Source organism: Oncorhynchus mykiss, chromosome 5, assembly GCF_057628025.1.
Source record: "Oncorhynchus mykiss isolate SJ-2025 chromosome 5, ASM5762802v1, whole genome shotgun sequence".
Classification (NCBI taxonomy): domain Eukaryota; kingdom Metazoa; phylum Chordata; class Actinopteri; order Salmoniformes; family Salmonidae; genus Oncorhynchus; species Oncorhynchus mykiss.
Window position 1 is genome coordinate 74,612,715 of NC_143026.1, and position 19,721 is coordinate 74,632,435.

Here is a 19,721-nt window from a genome sequence, read left to right on the forward strand (position 1 = left end):
GTCCAACTGGCACCGTCTTGTCCCACTGGCACCGTCTTGTCCCACTGGCACCGTCTTGTCCCACTGGCACCGTCTTGTCCCACTAGCACCGTCTTGTCCCACTGGCACCGTCTTGTCCCACTGGCACCGTCTTGTCCCACTGGCACCGTCTTGTCCCACTGGCACCGTCTTGTCCCACTGGCACCGTCTTGTTCCACTGGCACCGTCTTGTCCCACTGGCACCGTCTTTGCTGATAAATACTTTGTGGAGGAAAAATGTACTTGATACGATTGTGATGTCTTGTCTCACCAGTTTGACTAAAATGTCAAATGTAATGTAACACACACTCTCCATCAACTTAACACATGTGTGTACTACAATGTAACACAACACACACCTTTATAATGCTAGAGATGTTGGGTCTGTCTTGTTTTTCAGAAAATCGGCCGTGAGCAGATCTTCAAGAATACTTTCCAGGGAATCTTCTCTGATCAGAAGATCTGCAAAGACTGCCCTCACCGGTGAGCTCACACACACACACACACACACACACACACACACACACAAACAAAGGCAGCCATCACGTATAAACTCCTAACTATAACCTGTGATCCCTGATCATAGGTATGAGCGAGAGGAGACGTTTATGGCGCTGAACCTGGGTGTGACTTCCTGTCAGAGTTTGGAGATCTCATTGGACCAGTTTGTCAGGGGGGAGGTGCTAGAAGGAACCAACGCCTACTACTGCGAAAAGTGCAAGGAGAAGGTGTGTGTATAAAGAGGGTGTTTATTAAGTCGCTGTCCAGGGTTTTTGTGTACATTTATGTTAACGCAGTGTGCGCATCTCTCTAGCGTACCACAGTGAAGCGGACCTGCATAAAGTCCCTGCCCAGTGTTCTCTGTATCCATCTGATGCGCTTCGGCTTCGACTGGGAGAGCGGACGCTCCATCAAATACGACGAGCAGATCAGGTTTCCCTGGGTGCTGAACATGGAGCCCTACACAGTGTCTGGCATGGCTCGTCAGGATGGGGGAGCGGAGGGGGGAGATGGCCGGGGCGAGGCAGGGGGCTCACCCAGGAAGAAGGTGACCATCTCAGAGAACTACGAACTGGTGGGAGTTGTAGTCCACAGTGGACAGGCACACGCTGGACACTACTACTCCTTCATCAAGGACAGACGGTAAGAGACACACACACACACACACACACACACGTATATCTCACGTTTAAGACAGGTACTTGTACTTTTAACACAAATTATCAACTTATCATCCTGTCCTCTCCTTCTCTGCTCTCCCTCCTTTCCTCTACTGTCCTCAGCAGTGCTAGGGGAAGGTGGTATAAGTTTAATGACAACGTGGTCGAGGAGTTTGATATGAATGACGAGACTCTGGAGTACGAGTGCTTTGGAGGAGAGTACCGGCCTAAAGTCTACGACCAGTGTAAGTCCTATTTAACAGGTAGACCAAGTAGTGGATGTCAACAAAACATTCTCAGCAGCAAAAGTTGTGATGTCCCTCGGGTAGTGTCCTTGGTCCCCCTCTCTTCCAGTTCCTTCTGTACATTAGTGGTAATATGTAACTTTTTTGGCTACCTTACCAAATTCACATAGAAATGGGTGTTATAGATCAATCATTCCACTTGAAAGCAAGTCTAAGAAGCGGTATCTGTTCTATGTGCAGTATTTCTATGCTTCCCTTAAGTTTTGTTTTTGTGTCTTTTACTTTCGGTTTTGTACACCAGCTGGAACAAGAATATTTTTCACAGGGGTTTAGATGGTACAATGATTCTCTACACTATACTAGCTTATTTTGTAAACATAAACTGAAATTTGGCAAACTATTAGTGTTAGCAACCAGTAAATGGCAGAGCAAGTTCTGCGTAGTGCTTTAATGACATGAAAGATCAAACATCCCATTCTAGGTGTGTGTGTTGGTCTGTATCTGTGTGTGTGTGTAGCTAACCCCTACCCTGACGTGCGGCGGCGGTATTGGAACGCCTACATGTTGTTCTACCAGAGGATCAGTGACCAGAACTCTCCTGTTCTCCCTAAGAAGAGCAGAGTCAGTGCCATGAGGCAAGAGGCAGAAGACCTCACACTGTGAGTCTCACACACACACACACACACACACACAGTCTAAATATACACCCACACAACTCGCACTTTAACCCTCTCTCTCCATGTAGTTCGGCACCCTCTAGCCCAGATGTCAGTCCCCAGTCGTCCCCACGGCCCCCCAGGGCCAACAATGACCGTCTCTCTGTCCTGACCCGTCTCGTACGGAAGGGAGAGAAGAAAGGACTGTTTGTGGAGAAGATGCCTGCTAGGATCTACCAGGTAAATACACTGGTTCTGTAGACCACGTTTTTTTTAATCAATAACCTTACTTTAATAGCACACTGTGTTCATGCTTTGGCTAAGAAAGCTAACAGACTCTCTTGTGGCACACAGACAAACTTCTTTCTCTCTCTATCCATCTCTGTCTCTCTGTCTTTGTGTGTGTGTAGATGGTGAGAGATGAGAACCTGAAGTTTATGAAGAACAGAGATGTGTACAACAGCGACTACTTCAACTTCACTCTGTCACTGGCCTCCGTCAACGCGGTACGTGCTTGTGACTGTTTGTGTGTGTAGGATAAACAGAGACGTGTCAGCATAATTCAAGGTTGTGCCTGCCTCTCCAAACTGTTCTTATAAGCAATGTGTGTTGTATTGCAGACAAAGCTGAAGCACCCAGCCTACCAGGCCATGGCCAGAGAGAGTCTCCAGTTGGCGGTCCACTTCCTGTTCCACACCTACCTCCACACCAAGAAGAAGCTGCGGGTGGACACAGAGGAGTGGATGGCTACGGTGGAGGTGCTGCTGTCTAAAAGCAGTGAAGCCTGTCACTGGATGGCTCAGTACCTGGTGGGACCTGAGGGACGAGAGATCACCAAGTCAGTACAAACTATAATACTACTACACTCCACACGGAACCACTGCAGTACTAACATAACACTACTGCTTATAGTACTTACATTACTACTCATCAATCCAACTGATCTTCTCTTTCTCTCCTCGCCCCAGGGTGTGTCTGTTGGAGTGTGGGGTGAGGGAGGTGAGGGTCGTAGTGGCAGCCATCTTGGAGAAAACCTTAGAGAGTGCTCTCCACTTCGCTGACTCTGGATTGGACAGCCTGACCGATGCGCTCCTTTCCCTATTGGACAAAGACGTTCCTGAGAACGTCAAACACTGCAACCAATACTTCAGCCTCTTCAGCAACTTTGCTCAGAGGGTAACACACACAAGCACCATGTGAACACATTACATGCACACATAGACAGATCCACTCTGATATCCAGTATCTCTTTCTCCCAGGGCTCTGGTCCGTGCCAGTTGTTGTTGAAACACTCAGCGTATCGCAGGATGCTCATCTTCCTCCTCGGACCCAACAGACAGAACAACCAGGTACACACACACACTCAATTCCTGCTCATCTGCAGAGAAATGAATATGACAGGATGTTGTTGTTGATGGTTCTGGAAGCTCATAACCTTTTTCCCACTCCCTCTATCTTATGTCCTCTCTATCTCTCTTTCGTTCTCTCGCTCTAGAATCGGAGGTGGAGTCCAGCCCAGGCCAGAGAGTTCCTACACCTGCACTCCACTCTGGCCCTGATGACTCTCCACTCAGACCTCAACACACAGCACACACATGGTAACACACACAAACACACATTACTACAGTTAGGATGCTTCCATAATACGCTGATGTGTGTAACCTGGCGTGATTGTGTGTGTTTCTCAGATCAAGGTGTCTGTAAGCTGAATGTGAGCAGTGTCCCTGCCTCCTCCACCCTCCTCCAGCTCGACGCTGACATCATGGCCTCGCTCTTCACCCACGAGGGACAGCCTTACCTGCTGGAGGTAACATAAAGTCTCATGCACACACACACATTGACACATCTATATGGAAGAGGTTGTATTTGTAACTTTTTCCGTGTGTGTAGGTGATGTTTGCAGTGCGGGAGTTGTCCGGCCCTCTGACTGTGCTGATAGAGATGGTGACGTACTGCTCCTTCTGTAATGAACCCTTCTCCCTGGGAGTACTACAGCTGCTCAAGGTAAGAACTACAACTCCCAGCACTAAACAAATCCATTACCACAGATAACTAAAAATCCCAGCACAAAACGCATCCAATACCATTCATGTGTGTTTAGACTCAGTTGGAGACCGCCCCACCCCATGAGCTGAAGAACGTGTTCCAGCTACTGCAGGAGCTGCTGGTGAGTGACTGCTGGCAATCAAACCTTTCTGCGTGTCCTTGGAAACACAGTGAATAATGCCAGCTCCAGACTGCATGTGTAATGTGTGTGTGTTCTCAGGTGGTGGAGGATCCTCTTCAGACTCAGAGACTGAAGTACGCCTTTGAGTCAGAGAAAGGTCTGCTAGGTAGGCTACCTTCCACTCTTCACTGGGCTTTTGTGTGTGTGTGTTAAGTTCATGTTTTAAGTATGCCTATATTTCTGTTATTATGGGGCTATCACTCAGTCAAGAGTGCGCCTGCGCAGGGAGTATTGTTGTTGATGGACCTAGCCTTCAGCGGAATGGCTACCTTATAGTGTGTTCATAAAGTATAGTAAACTTTGTTAAACTGGAACCTTGTCGTGGTGTCATTTCGAGTTAACATTGGTAGCAGACGATGGCTAATAACTACAATGTGCCACCTCACTTCGACGAGGTCGTACGAAAGTTGGTAAAATGAACTTGGAATCGACACGGGTTACTCATCTGACGTGAAAAAGCAAGCACTTGCGGTGGTATTATCGCTCGAGGGAAGCGCGAGAGATACAGTACTGGAAATATCCGTTGAGGATTTGAACAAGGATGACGGTATGGGAACTTTGATCAGAGCACTGGATTCTGTATTTGTTAAAGAAGAGAAAGACCGTGCCTACGAGGCATATTCAAACTTTGACAGTGTTACGAGAGATATTTCGGTTGCAATGACCGACTGTTCGAAATCAATGATGTAGAGGTACAATATGATGCGCAAGTACGACATGGTTCTCCCGGATGCAGTGTTAGCTTTCAAGTTGGCTAGATACTGCCTGTCTAGATGGTAGGGAGAAACTGTGCTGACTTTTGCGTCAATGAAGTCGGCACTTAAAATTATTTTTGGTGAAAAGACGTCTGTCGCGCCAATAACAGATGGAATGCAAGTGAGTGACGCAGCATATTACACTGAGCAGCAGAGAAAAGGCAAGTCACGTTCTCAAGACAACCAGAAGAGGGCGCCATTTCCCGGCACAAATCCACTGGACAAATATGGAAGGAGATCAAAATGTGCTATTTGTCAAAGCACTTACCATTGGGTTAAAGACTGTCCTCATAAAAATGAACAAGTTAAACTAACATAGGAAAATGTAAACACAAAGATAGATCAGTGTAACATTACACTGTTTTCAAATGAATCTGCTTCTGATACTGAGATTTGTATAGTTGAATCCTTAGGATCTGCTGTGATTGATACTGCATGTACACGGACAGTGTGTGGTGCAAAATGGCTTGATAGCGATGTCAGTGAACTAAATATGAAAGAAGTACACAATATGATTGACACACCAAGCAACAGAGCTTTCAAATTTGGAGATGGGAGAATTGTCCATTCTACCAAGAGAGTTAAGATACCAGCAAAAATTGGTCAGACAAAGTGTCACATTGAAACAGAGGTGGTCCCTACAGATATCCCCTTACTATTAAGCAAAGCTTCCCTCAAGAAGGCAGAGGCTGTACTAGAAATAAAAAAAAGGCAGTGATGTTTAAACAACCAGTGACTCTTGAACTTACTACCTCAGGCCACTATTGTGTAAACATTTTAGACAAAAACATCACACAGAGTCCATGTAAAAATGAGATTCTGATGGACACAGAGCACATGAACACAAAAGAAAAACACAAAGTATTGTTAAAGCTTCACAAACAGTTTGGACATGCTACAGTTGTCAGACTTCAGAAGTTACTCAGCAGTTCAGCGAATAATGATGATGAGAAGTACGAAACTGGAAACAAAGTGTACTACAAACGAGTTGACTGTCAAGAGTGGAAAGGACCGGGAGTAGTCATTGGCCAAGATGGTGTGATGGTATTTGTAAGGCACGGAGGCATCATTGTCAGGGTGCATCACTCAAGATTGTGGAAAGTAAATGATCAACAAGATAGAGGGGCTGTTGCTGAGAATCAGTCTCCTAATGAAAATGACAAAAAGGACACCGTAACAGACACAAACCTACCAGATGTCGCATCCAATGATATGGACACTGAAACTGACACAGGAAATGGAGCAGAGACCTTCAACCATGCCACAGATAATACTGTTGAGCGTTCAAATGAGGAAAACATTCAACAACAGCCACACGTGTTAAGAGAACATGGTTGTTCCAATCTGAAAACTGGACAAACTGTTAAATACATGGACAGAGAAAGTGGTATTCCACACACAGCAACCGTCATTGGACGAGCAGAAAAAGCCAAAGGAAAACACCAGAACTGGTACAACTTGCAGTAATCTGAACCAGCTACACTTTCTGGTATAGCAGGGTCAGCTGACCTGTCACTTGTAGATAATATCAGAATTGAACCAATGGAAAATCGAGAAACAGAATGACATTCAAAATGATGATGTACTTCAAACAAAGGACGTGTCATTTGACTCAGCTAAGCTAGATGAGCTCAGTAATTGGAGGAAAAATTGAGTGTTTGAGGAAGTCCAAGACATTGGCCAAAAATGCGTCTCAACAAGGTGGGTGTGTACCCTTAAAGAATCCTTAACTGGAATAGTGCCTAAAGCACGTCTAGTGGCTAGAGGTTTTGAGGAGCTGGCTGCTAAACAACTCCCAAAATATTCACCAACATGCTCCTCACTCACTCAGATTGCTGATGTCAGTGATCTGCCAGAAAAAAATGGAAACTTAATTCCATAGACATCAAATCTGCATTTTTGCAGGGAACAGACCTGTCAAGGGACATTCACATCCGACCTCCGCCTGAAGCTAAAAGCGAAGGAACACTGTGGAAACTAAAGTGTGTGTATGGACTGGTAGATGCATCACTCTACTGGTACAACAAAGTCAAGGCAACAATGCTGAATACAGGTGGAAACATTTCACAAGTGGATCCTGCAGTCTTCTATTGGCTTGATCAAGACTGCAATGTGACTGGAGTACTTGCCTGTCATGTTGATGACTTTATCTGGGGTGGCTCACAGACCTTTGCTTCAACTGGGATTCCACACCTCAAAGCTGTTTTCTAGGTCGGCCGTGAGGAGCATGATCATTTTTGTTATGTTGGCATAGAGTTTATTACAGTTGATGGAAAAATACTGATGCAACAGGAGAGCTATATCAAGAATCTTCAACCCATTCACCTGGATTCTTCAAGAGCTGTACAAAGGAATTCCCCTCTGTGGAATTGAAGCTGATCAATTGAGGTCAAAGATAGGACAAATTTTATGGGTTGCTAGACATAGTAGACCTGATGTAATGTTTGATGGTTGCAACTTGGCATCTATCACAAAACACGCCACTGTACAAACCATTCATGAGGCACACAAAGTTGTTTGTAAACTGAAATCACAACAAGTGACTTTAAAGTTTCAGCATGTTGGAAAAGATGATTCTTTGAAACTAGTTGTCTTCAGTGATGCTTCGCTAGGGAACCTTACAGATGGAGGCACACAAGGTGGACATCTAATCGTGTTAATGGGTGAGGGAGGAAGATTCTCACCTATCTGTTGGCGGTCAAAAAGCATCAGAAGGGTTGTCCGAAGCACACTGGCTGGAGAAACACTTACTCTTGCGGATGGAATTGACAATGCGATCATTCTTGTAACTCTGTTCTCAGAGCTCACCACTGGTGAGACAAAACGGCACATTCTACCTGTAGTTTGTGTCACTGACAACTACTCCTTAGTGGATGCTGTGAAGTCAACCAAGTCTGTCACAGAGAAAAGACTTCGTCTGGAGATTAGCAGCATCAAGGAACTTATTCAAGCACAGAGAATCCAGTGGATTCTGTGGTTGACCACAAAGGAACAGCTGGCTGACTGTCTGACTAAAAAAGGAGCATCTGGTCTTACAGGCTCTCAGTAATGGAAAGTGGCAGCTTGAATAATACTTGGACATTTAATTATGTTGTTGATGTTTTTTATTTGTCTTTAAAGAAAGAAAAGGGGGAGATTGTTAAGTTCATGTTTTAAGTATCCCTATATTTCTGTTATTACAGGGCTATCACTCAGTCAAGTGTGCGCCTGCGCAGGGAGTCTTGTTGTTGATGGACCTAGCCTTGAGTGGAATGGCTACCTTATAGTGTGTTCATAAAGTATAGTAAACTTTGTTAAACTGGAACCTTGTCGTGGTGTCATTTCCAGTTAACATTGTGACTCTGTTCTCTTGTTTGCAGCATTGATGCACCAGAGTAACAATGTGGACAGCAGCCGCTGCTATCAGTGTGTCAAGTTCCTGGTTACCCTGGCACAGAAGTGAGTTTCTCCAGAGACCGCTTTGAGAAATATGTTCATGTCGCCACAATTGTGTCTCAGGCTGAAAATATTGAATGGGGGTAGATTTGACCGTTGTGGCAAATACATCAAAGTATTGCACATTTTTCAGTTCTGTGAAAACCTCTCATTTCACACTTCCTGGTTTCACATAACGTGTACATGTGTGTCTCCAGGTGTGTTCCTGCTAAGGACTATTTTAAAGATCTGTCTGGTCACTGGAGCTGGGCAGTGCAATGGCTGCAGAAAAAGGTAAGCAGCAAGCACAAATAACACACACAATCCAGCAGTGTGAGTCACAGGAGGCTGCTGAGGGGAGGACAGATCATAATGCCTGGAACAGAGCAAATGGAATGGCATCAAACACCTGAACTATGAGTGATGTATATGATACCATTGCACTTACTTCAGTCATTACCACGAGCTCGTCCTCCCCAATTAAGGTGCCACAAACCTCCTGTGGTGTGAGGCATGTTTGTGTGTGTGTGGGAAAGTAGAGTATGCGTTAGAGTAACAGTGTGTTTCTCTGTCAGATGTCAGAACACTACTGGACTCCTCAGAGCAACGTGTCCAATGAGACGTCCACAGCCAAAACATTCCAGCGCACCATCTCAGCCCAGGACACGCTGGCCTACGCCACAGCACTGCTCAACGAGAAGGAGCCATCTGGCAGCAGCAACGGCTCTGACGGTAGTCCAGCCAACGAGAACGCCGACCGCAGCCTCCGACAGGTACGCACCGTCTGACAGTGTGTTTATGGAAAACTTCAGAGGTAGAATGTATAAAGAGAACAGTAACAGCCCAAGAATAGAGATATTGCCACTTCTCAGAACGGGGCTTTAAATCTAGGCTGGAGAGTTTCCTATGAATCGATTTCATAAAAACTATATCTACATATCTCTTTACTCTGAAATGACACGTCTCATGTAATCCTTCTCTCCCCTCTCTCTTTATCTCAGGGTTCTGAGTCTCCCATGATGCTTGGTGATTCAAAGAGTGATCTGGAGGATGTTGACCCTTAGATCCTCCTATAAGACAATCCCTATAATGGCAAGACCGCACGGCTCCATACAGCCAATCAAAGACTGCTTTTCACCTCTGATTGGTCAGAATATGGAGGGAGGGGCCCGCTACAGCCAATCAGAACACTTATTCTCCTGGTTGCTGGGGCAACAAAGGATGCGTGAATAATCATGTGTCTTTCTGCCAGACCAGACTAATGGAATCAGAGCTGGAGGAGAGTTTAGAGACCTGACTAATGGATTACAAAGCAGTTTGTTCTCTTACTGGGAGTCTGAAATATCACCTAGTGGAGACTGGTGGGAGGAGCTATAGGAGGACAGGCTTATTGTAATTGCTGAAATGGAACGGAGTCAAACGTGATTTCCATATGTTTGATACCGTTCCATAGATTCCTTTCCAGCCATTACAATGAGCCGGTCCTCCTATAGCTCCTCCCACCAGCCTCCACTGACGTCACCCTGTTGCTTATAGTCCACTACTTTTGACCAAAGGTTCAGTGACATATATAGTGCACTATATATAGGCAGTAGGGTGTCTTCAGATGCCAGTGTTTTCTCACAAGGAAGGGACGGGGTTGTTTGTTTTTTAAGTTGTTGCTCATATTTGCCTACGTAACTAAATAGACATTCATTATTGTAAAGAGCTGTTCCATAGCTGTAATTTCAAATGTAAGATATTTTAAAGTGTCCTGTGCTCCACTCTGTAGAGGTGTGTATGTGTGAGGCTGTGGTATAAGGTATAACCTGCTCTGGAGGAACTCAGACACACACGTCTAACCGGGGTTTTTAAGTATGCACTTTATAGTCCACCCCAGTCTATAGTGAAGTAGAGAAGCAGTGATTAGGTCTGCTAGACCAGCTTAACCACCCTCCTCACACCTCTTTTTATCACATCAAACTGAGTTGTCAGTGCTTTACACACACAGACACAGCTGATACCTCCTCCATAGAGAACACATGCTCCTATGGCTGTGTCTGTTACTCCACTAACCACAGTGATATTTATGGTAATGCAGTCTATGGAGGGTTCTAGAACACAAACGGAACCAAGCCAAGGAACCAATCTGCGCTCTCCTCCCCGTCCAGCTGATGAACAGTGACTCACAGTGCTGGATTTTATTTTTAAAATATTTTTTCCATTTGTTTATCAGTTGACATCACTGTACTCATGCCTTATGCCACCACAGCTGCCCTTTGACACAGACACACACAAGACAGCAGAGGGTCAACGTGCCAACCAGAGGAGAGATCAGAAGCAAGTTTAATTTTAGGTGCCAATGAAATACACTCCCTCTTGTATACACACACACACAGCGTACCCTCTGTGCTTGATCATTACATTATCATTATTCAGGAGCTTGTTTGCAAACTGGGTTTCTCTTTGCCTTTGTTTATCTTTGCCATTGGGGCGCATGACCTCTGACACCTAAACCCCTCTTATTGACACCACAAAGTTCAAGGCTGACCACGGTACTGCAGGCATTGTTTGCTGAAAACAGGATCCCCATTATAGTGAATGGGAATATGGCAATCTTCATGTAATAAAAAATGGAAGACAATCATAGTACCAATAATTGCTTCTATTACACTAGATGTATGTCCTTGAACCGATTTATTTTAAAATTGTATAATAGCCTGCAATACCCTGTTCTGCCTTCAACTTGAGTCAATGAGAGGGGGCAGCACTGAGCTAGCCTGCAATGTAACTCAAACTGCACATGTTATGTCTACATAAATCTCCCACATGAGACACCATCTTAACGACTTCCTTGGCTTCAAATGCACTATTGAATCTTCACATAGGAATGAATAGTGTCATGTGATCGATTGCTTTGTCCATTCATATACATATATAGTCATTGCTCTGACATCAAACAACCCCACTCTGACCACTAACCTCTTGACCTAACCCAACCCCTGGGAGAATTCAAGTGCCTTCATCTCCCAACTCCCCTCACCTCTCATCCCTCCTCACACCTCGGGCCCTTGTCCCTCCTCTCACCCCAATCCCATACCTGTCCACAGATGACTTGCTATAATGAACTGTGTGTGAATGTGTGACCATGCTGCGTATTGTCCTGGTCTCAGAAGACTGTGTCAGATGTCAGAGTGGTCAGGTGTGCCAGTGACACAGCACTCCCCACTCACAGTGCAGAATGTTGTTTGACCCTCAGCAGCGCCTGTAGTCCTTCTCAACAGTACCAACTAATCAATAATTTATTTTTATCTGAGTGATAAGGGAGGGGTGAGGAAGGAGGGAAGGAATGACATGGATCCAGGATTTTATTCTGTCAGTTTGTCTGCTTTGAGCATTACTCCTGCTGAAGGCCAGTCTGCTGAGGCAGAACCCTGCATGTTGAATCCCAGTTTTCATTTGTACATCAGAGTTTGATTATGGGGAAATTTGATATAAAATAAACTGGAATGCACAGCCTTTTGTACACTTTGTGTTCTTTGTGTGTAGCAGGAGTGATCACAGTAAAATATAAAATCACTTTATTTCAGGTCCAGCTAGTTGCAGTATGGAATAGTTGTGGGAGGAATGGAGGACCAGAAGCACAGAACCAGAGTCAGTAATCTGGTTGGTCAGGCGCTCAGAGAGGGCAGGGCCACGGATGCTGACCTTGTCGTCAGTGGAACACAGAGTGAAGGCTGAGAAAAGGGAGAAAAATCAGTCTAGAAGATTATCTCTCCCTGAAGCTCCATCACATCGTCAATATACAGTCATGATCACATTACTTCCTAGTAATACTACATATTAGTATATTATGAGTGTGTTTACAGTACATGGTGTTCTCCCCTGCAGCAGCATCAATGCTGTCTTCAGTTCCTCTCCTCTGGGGTCTGAGAGATCAACACCACCTGACACAGAAACACACGCTAAGATTTGATTATGCGATTTGTTTACCCTGTGCACACTCATTTTGTGTTTGTTATGTCTCTGGGAAAGACAGTGGAGACAAAGACCACACACGCTGCTACTACATCACAGTTGTATAAACCTCCATCCTATTCAACACTTTCTCTCTTTTATCAGTGTTTGCTTGATGGGTAACCTTACCTGAGACTTGAAAACTTGTGTTTGCTGCCTCCTCGAGGTAAGTTATTGTTTTACCTTTGCCTAAACGCACACCTGTATGTCCTTACCTTAGGGTAGCACTGGAATAGGCTCAATCCTGAGTCATAACAAACAGACCAACTAATGACACACAGCCCCGCCATACTGGTATGGCTTCCCTTACGCCATACTGCTACCCTAAACCTGACCCCTGACATCTAACCGTAACCCACTATCAGGGACAGCCTTAAGATGCAGCTTAGTTAACCCAGGGTTAAACACAGCTGCTGTATTAGCTAAGATTTGATCTATTAGAGTTAGCTAAGCTATACTAATGTATGTGTTAGTTCTAAGTTAGACTGTTGTCTCTGGGTCAAACACTGAAGGTGAGGGAGAGGAGAAAAGGAAGAGGGGGAGAGAGGGTAGACTGAGTTCCACTCTGCTGGTTCTCACAGCCTGCAGACGACTGTAGAGCAGGGGGTTTTGTGTGTGTGTGTGTGTGTATGTTGGCAAGTGTGTCACCGTGCCCACAGCTCAGCTCCTCAACTCTCTGTCCTATTTTCCTCTCTTCTCCTGCACATCTTCATCTCTCTCTCCTTGAGAAAGCATTTACTTCAAGTGTAAGTGAGGTTAGAACAGAACAAAGAAACAGAGTAATAACACACTGTACTTAGTCCAACTGAGACAAGAACCACTGAGATCTTTGGCTATTAATTTACTAAAGTTGATCATGACATCCCAGTCAAACAGGAAGTGCAACAGTGGATAGAATGGAACCCTGCAGCAGTGGGGCAGAGAGAGCGAGAATAATGCTGTGGATAACCGTGTGCTGTGACAACAAGGCACTTCTGGTTGAGATCATCTGTCTATCCTGATGTCAGCTGTGTGAATAGAAAGAATCCGTGGTGCATGCATGACCACAGAGACACACCCGCACTCACACACTGGAGAATGACACAACCTCCCCAAGCAGTCACAGCACAAACAGCTAATGGAGTCCAAAGCAGCAAAAAAGTCTGACAGTGGTTTTAAAGGCTGGGTTATCCATTTGGACTGGTAATAAAGGCTGAGTGCTTCTGGATAGTGAATGCTTAGTGCTGGGTAGATGCTGGCAGCTGGCCTCGCTGCCTGGTGTAGCTCAGTGTTCCACTACAAATATATGGGCGTCGAGCGGACTTGAAAAGTGACATCAACAACTTCAGGTGGTGGAAAGTAAAAAAATATATATATATATATTTGTTATATATGTCTTTATAGGAGTGCAGTGTATCACACTATAGTAGTCTTAATAGTAGCATTATAAACACACTCCTCATTCTTCAAACAAATATGTAAACCTGTCATGTTAACATGTAAACAACGCTGAGGCCACCAACCCCTTACAGCCCCTCCATTCCAGAACAACGTCTCTCCCAGCACGGGTGTGCTTGATTTAGTTCACTGTAATGGCACAAAGGGAATTGTCCAAAGTTACAGAACAGTACAGTAGTCTCCTCAGCCCTCAGAGGTCAGAGGGACCCCGGCTCTTCATGACAGAATCGTAGGAGGGGGGTGCCTCCAGGTCCCAGGGAGGCGGGGTGGGGGGCAAGGGGAGGGGTGGAGAGGGGGGCACTTGCACAGAGTCCTCAGACATCTCTCTGCGTATCCGGTCCAACCTCCTAGAGTGAGAGAGAGGGAAGGATTATTTGGACAAAGTACACTACATGACCAAAAGTATGTAGACACATGCTCGACGAACATCTCATTCCAAAATCATGGGCATTAATATGGAGATGGTCCCCCTTTGCTGCTCGGAAGGCTTTCTACTAGATGTTGGAACATTGCTGCGGGGACTTGCTTGCACGAGCATTAGTGAGGTCGGACACCGATGTTGGGCGATTAGGCCTGGCTCGCATGTTGGCATTCCAATTCATCCCAAAGGTGTTTGATGAGGTTGATGTCAGGGCTCTGTGCAGTTCTTCCACACCGATCTTGACAAACCATTTATGTAAGTACCTCGCTTTGTGCATGGGGGCATTGTAATGCTGAAACAGGAAAGGGTCTTCCCAAAACTGTTTCCACAAAGTTGGAATCACAGAATCGTCTAGAATATCATTGTATCCTGTAGCGTTAAGGTTTCCCTTCACGGGAACTAAGGGGCCTAGCCCGAACAATGAAAAACAGCCCCAGACCGTTATTACTCCTCCACCAAACTTTACAGTTGGCACTATGCATTCGAGCAGGTGACACTCTCCTGGCGTCCGCCAAACCCAGATTCGCCCGTCGCAAGATTCATCACTCTAAAGTCACTCTTCCATTTAGGAATGATGGCGGCAACTGTGTTCTTGGGGACCTTCAATGCTGCAGAAATGTTTTGGTACCCTTCCCCAGATCTGTGCCTCGACACAATCATGTCTCGGAGCTCTACGGACAATTCCTTCGACCTCATGGCTTGGTTTTTGCTCTGATATGCACTGTCAACTGTGGGACCTTATATAGATAGGTGTGTGCCTTTCCAAATCATGTCCAATCAATTGAATTTACCACAGGTGGACTCCAATCAAGTTGTAGAAACATGTCAAGGATGACCAATGGAAACAGGATGCACCTGAGCTCAATTTCGAGTCTCAGAGCAAAAGGTCTGAATATTTATGTAAATAAGGTATTTCTGTTGTTGACTTTTAATACATTTGCAAAAATGTCTAAAAACCTGTTTTCACTTTGTCATTATGGCGTATTGTGTGTAGATTGATGAGGAAAAAAACTATTTAATCCATTTTAGAATAAGGCTGTAACAACAAAATGTGGAAAAAGTCAAGGGGTCTGAATACTTCCCGAATGCAATGTATAGCGGATCTCCATTTACTGTACAGGGAGTCAACCAAATCCATACTGCGCTTTAATAGCAACCATTCCTTGTCTCCCATATTAATTTTATTGTCTCCTGTCCATCCTGCTCAGTGATGTAATAAAGCTTGAGGCTGAAGCCAAACGGTGGGATTATCTAGTTAGCTTTTATGTTATCTCTGAACTAACCAGGCTGAAAAAAGCAATGTGAGTGACTGAGCCATAGTATAGACAGGTTGGTTGTTTAGCAAAAAGAACGACGCGTGCAAAACTATGGGGCAAAACAGAAGGGGTTGGCTTAGAATGTTGACAACATGTAAACGATAATTTGGAAATTATATTTTGCAATAAATGTGTACAATGACCACTTGTTGTCTCTCAAATACATCGTTACAGTTGTTGGTTAGCTAGATAGCGAATTTTAGCCATATTAGTATTGACATGAAATCAGTCAAAACACCTCAAAACAAGACATGGTATCAAGAACAAGATGAAACTAGATGAAACAAGCCACGATTCCCCACATGATAGTTTATTGTCATTGTTGCTAGCCATCTGGCCACCCAGAATCACAACACCTCTTCTGCCCCTTTAAGGCATGCGCATTGTTTTCGGGAAATTGTCAGCTAACCCCTCTATGTACCCACTGAATAGCTTGAAAGATACAGTTTATTAGTGTTGAGCTCCTCTGGTCAACATCTGCTTCAGTAATAATAACCGGATGGCTCAGTGTTCCTGGCTGCTACTCTGCTCTCTTTATCTCTCTCTGTGTGTATGTGTGTGTGAGCGGTCATGCATGTATGTGTTCGTGCCTGAGTTGGACACTGAGCAGAACTAAACTTGTTTAAACTTACTGACAGTTACAACAGAGCAGAGCAGGCGAGACTAGGGGAGTGTGTGTGTCAGGATTTCCCTAACGTTGGACACTGAGCAGAACTAACCTTGTTTAAACATACTGACAGTTACAACAGAGCAGAGCAGGCGAGGCTAGGGGAGTGCGTGTGTCAGGATTTCCGTAAGGTTGGACACTGAGCAGAACTAACCTTGTTTAAACTTACTGACAGTTACAACAGAGCAGAGCAGGCGAGGCTAGGGGAGTGTGTGTGTGTCAGGATTTCCCTAAGGTTGGACACTGAGCAGAACTAACCTTGTTTAAACTTACTGACAGTTACAACAGAGCAGAGCAGGCGAGGCTAGGGGAGTGTGTGTGTGTCAGGATTTCCCTAAGGTTGGACACTGAGCAGAACTAACCTTGTTTAAACTTACTGACAGTTACAACAGAGCAGAGCAGGCGAGGCTAGGGGAGTGTGTGTGTCAGGATTTCCGTAAGGAAAATGTGGCGCCTGACATTTGACGGGCAGCATTTTACTTTTCCAGACATTTGACACATTTACCAGACCTATATGCATTGTGTACATAACCTGATTAGGGTGTCCAACCACGGTGCTCAGAATGACAAAAATAACATCTATATTATGCTAATTCATAATTCCAGGATGCAATTGTGTGTGGACCTTCTTACCGAATTATGATGCGCACTTTGACGATATTAGAATAAGTGACCAATGAGTCTGATGCAACCTATTAGAACATTTAGCTTAAAACGTTGATAAACTATTATTTATTCACATTAAAACCGCAGGAGTGCGCACAAGGCAGTAGGCTATGTGCGAATGTTTGTTCCATAATTCAATTAGCGGAACAACACCATTGTCAAAAGCGCACCGCAGATGCGAGCGGTTTAATGTGACAGATTAAAATATCAGTTTCAAATGTTTAAATTGGGGAGATCTAATATGCAACAACTAGCATATTACTAGGATTGTGCCTTTGGCTATTGGACAATGAAAGAATGTTTAAATAATTGCCTCCACGGATATGGTCTGCTTTTTGCTAGGCTACTTTGAAGCAAGGTAAGACATACCTCATAATATGTAGTAAAACGTTCAGGTTTCAAACAATTAAGTATATGTTTTCATAATGCATACTGCCTCTAGCTTAAGTAAGCGTGTGATACATAAAATACATAACGAATATACTGTACAGACGCGATAATTTAATTCCACTAAATTAGTACGGGATAATCAACAAGTGTCTATGCGTTCTATAGAAACTAACCTTTCATGGAGTTGCATTATTTTCCAGAGAACGCATAAAGCCCCGAGTTTATTATCCCTGGCTATAGTTTAACACATTTGCCGCTAAAAACATGTTAATTTGCTGGTAGAAATGTGTTCATCATCCACTGAAGTAGCTGTCGAGTTTACTAGATCGCTACAGTAGTTGCTGTGGTAACTAAACAACCAGACTTGTTAGTTTAGCTAACCAAACCATCAGTCCTAGCTTGCCATTATGAAAATTGAATTCAATAATGACAATGATTTCAATTCGACTTTTGCTTTAAAAAGCAGCTCAAACATTATTATTATTTTTACCTTTATTTAACTAGGCAAGTCAGTTTAAGAACAAATTATTATTTTCAATGAAGGCCTAGGAACAGTGGGTTAACTGCCTGTTCAGGGGCAGAACGACAGATGTGTACCTTGTCAGGGGTTTGAACTTGCAACCTTCCAGTTACTAGTCCAACGCTCTAACCACTAGGCTACCCTAGTAGAACATGCATAGAACATGTATGAATTACATGAACTGTAAGGTGTAATTATACTGTGCCTTATAGGGAAATAATACACTCTAGAATGCCCTTCAAGCCAATCAAAAACAAGTATTCAGCAATGCCATGGTATAATTAAGCAATAAGGCCAGAGGCGTGTAGTATATGGCCAATATACCACGGCTAAGGGCTGTTCTTATGCAGGATGCAACACAGAGTGCCTAGATACAGCCCTTAGCTGTGGTATATCGGCCATTTACCACACTCCGAGGTGCCTTATTGCTATTATAAACTGGTTACCAACTTAATTAGAACAGTAAAAAGTAATTTTTTGTCATACCCATGGTATCAGCCAATCAGCATTCAGGGCTCAAACCACCCAATTTATAATGCAAATGGACCTATTGACCGATAAGCTTGATAAGTCAAATATATTTACATCGACTGGTATTTACATAAATGAATAGGCTAAAAGGCATTATTTCGCAATGGGATATTTTTCTTCTTCTCCCAGACAGTTGGCCGGTGCAAATTTTATTAATCAGCGTTTCTATTTTTCTATCGTCCAAAAGCCGGGTATTACAGGCTAACAGAAACCCTGGTGTGTTTGTACCTCTGGATGGCTAGGGCCTGGTGTGGACTATAGCGCGTTCCTGTGCGGGGGTGTAACAGGAAGTGTCCAGGTACATCCGACACCTGTAGCGTTGTCATTAAAATACAGAGCCCAGCGATGGTCAGTGTTGCCCCGGTAACAGCCATCAGCACCCCCATCCAGAGCCCTGGACCTTGCAGAGTCAGGAAAGTCAGGAAACCCCCTACTACCTACACACACACACACACACACACACAGTAAGTCAGGACACCATCTACAATTTAGTTAACATATTATTTTGGTAGTAAACACACACACACACACATCTAGAATGAGGCCCCTTCCTACCATCATCACCGGGCCTAGAGATAGAAGCACACCCTGGGGAGATGGACGCTTTCTCTCCTCCTGCCTGCATGGTGCTACCCCCTGGCTTGGCTCACACACACTTCCACACTCCTCCTCCAACACCATCACACCATTATTCACAATCTGCAGGAAAGAGAGAGAGACAAAGACAAAGGGTTGAGAGTTATCAGATGATCACGTGTTGACTGAACTGTCAGAGGGCAAATACAATCTCACTACTGTACCTTCTGAAGAGGCTTCTCCAGTGCTGAGCCAGGGATAAAGGTGATTATTTAGTTTCTAAACCTCTCCGTGTTCTTTTTACTCCATTTTTCCTCAGCTTGTTGCACTTCCTTTTTGCTTTCCATGTGGCGTGCGGGGATCTGATTATCTAAACAAAAATGAAGAATCTCAAGAATCAAAATGTTTCAAACAACCGAGCAAGCTACAACTTAAAACTCATTCCGCTGGCTTTGCCAGAGAAACGTTAAATCCGTTATAACGGGACATCGCGGTCGACATATTGAATTTGTTTTGCTGTGTGGGCAGGGTAGTCACACAGCCCCGTTCTGCGCGTGGTCAGAGGAAGTCAGTTTCTGACAGTTATTCAGGAGGAGGAAAGGAGGGAACAGAGAGAGGAAGGGGTAGGCAGGGCAGGGCAGGGCAGGGCAGTGGCGGAGAAGAGAAGAGAAGAGAAGGATCTGAATGTCGTCAGTGTTTGTCAGAAATATGTTTGGATGTTGTCTG

At 44.5% G+C, this 19,721-nt stretch overlaps 2 protein-coding genes and 1 long non-coding RNA gene across 7 annotated transcripts in view; 2 read left to right on the plus strand and 1 right to left on the minus strand.

The window, feature by feature from the left end:
- LOC110524519 (ubiquitin carboxyl-terminal hydrolase 24) overlaps positions 1–11,973 on the plus strand; it is a 44,781-nt gene extending 32,808 nt beyond the window's left edge. For 4 of the 5 annotated variants that reach the window (XM_036978328.2, XM_036978329.2, XM_036978331.2 and 1 more), the window contains 19 exons: positions 419–501; positions 605–746; positions 833–1,161; positions 1,302–1,423; positions 1,941–2,082; positions 2,169–2,319; positions 2,490–2,585; positions 2,700–2,917; positions 3,048–3,255; positions 3,339–3,428; positions 3,575–3,677; positions 3,768–3,886; positions 3,970–4,083; positions 4,181–4,246; positions 4,346–4,412; positions 8,421–8,499; positions 8,694–8,769; positions 9,051–9,248; positions 9,477–11,973. In XM_036978328.2, the coding sequence (XP_036834223.2) occupies positions 419–501; positions 605–746; positions 833–1,161; positions 1,302–1,423; positions 1,941–2,082; positions 2,169–2,319; positions 2,490–2,585; positions 2,700–2,917; positions 3,048–3,255; positions 3,339–3,428; positions 3,575–3,677; positions 3,768–3,886; positions 3,970–4,083; positions 4,181–4,246; positions 4,346–4,412; positions 8,421–8,499; positions 8,694–8,769; positions 9,051–9,248; positions 9,477–9,539 (2,466 nt within the window). In that variant the 3' untranslated portion in view covers positions 9,540–11,973. The remainder of the gene's footprint in view (positions 1–418; positions 502–604; positions 747–832; positions 1,162–1,301; positions 1,424–1,940; positions 2,083–2,168; positions 2,320–2,489; positions 2,586–2,699; positions 2,918–3,047; positions 3,256–3,338; positions 3,429–3,574; positions 3,678–3,767; positions 3,887–3,969; positions 4,084–4,180; positions 4,247–4,345; positions 4,413–8,420; positions 8,500–8,693; positions 8,770–9,050; positions 9,249–9,476) is intronic. The other variant, XM_036978330.2, reaches the window with a different exon arrangement.
- A 1,326-nt stretch (positions 11,974–13,299) lies between these two features.
- On the minus strand, positions 13,300–19,681 carry LOC110524518 (uncharacterized). The gene is made up of 4 exons (XM_021604246.3): positions 19,220–19,681; positions 18,975–19,118; positions 18,648–18,856; positions 13,300–14,255 (listed from the first exon to the last, which is right to left on the minus strand). The coding sequence occupies exons 2-4, from the start codon at positions 19,098–19,100 to the stop codon at positions 14,099–14,101; spliced, it is 492 nt and encodes a 163-aa protein (XP_021459921.3). The 5' UTR covers positions 19,101–19,118; positions 19,220–19,681; the 3' UTR covers positions 13,300–14,098.
- The window catches only part of LOC149983574 (uncharacterized), a 34,886-nt gene continuing 34,266 nt past the window's right edge, over positions 19,102–19,721 (plus strand). Inside the window, exon 1 of the long non-coding RNA XR_016496305.1 lies at positions 19,102–19,259. This is a non-coding gene — a long non-coding RNA (uncharacterized LOC149983574). The remainder of the gene's footprint in view (positions 19,260–19,721) is intronic.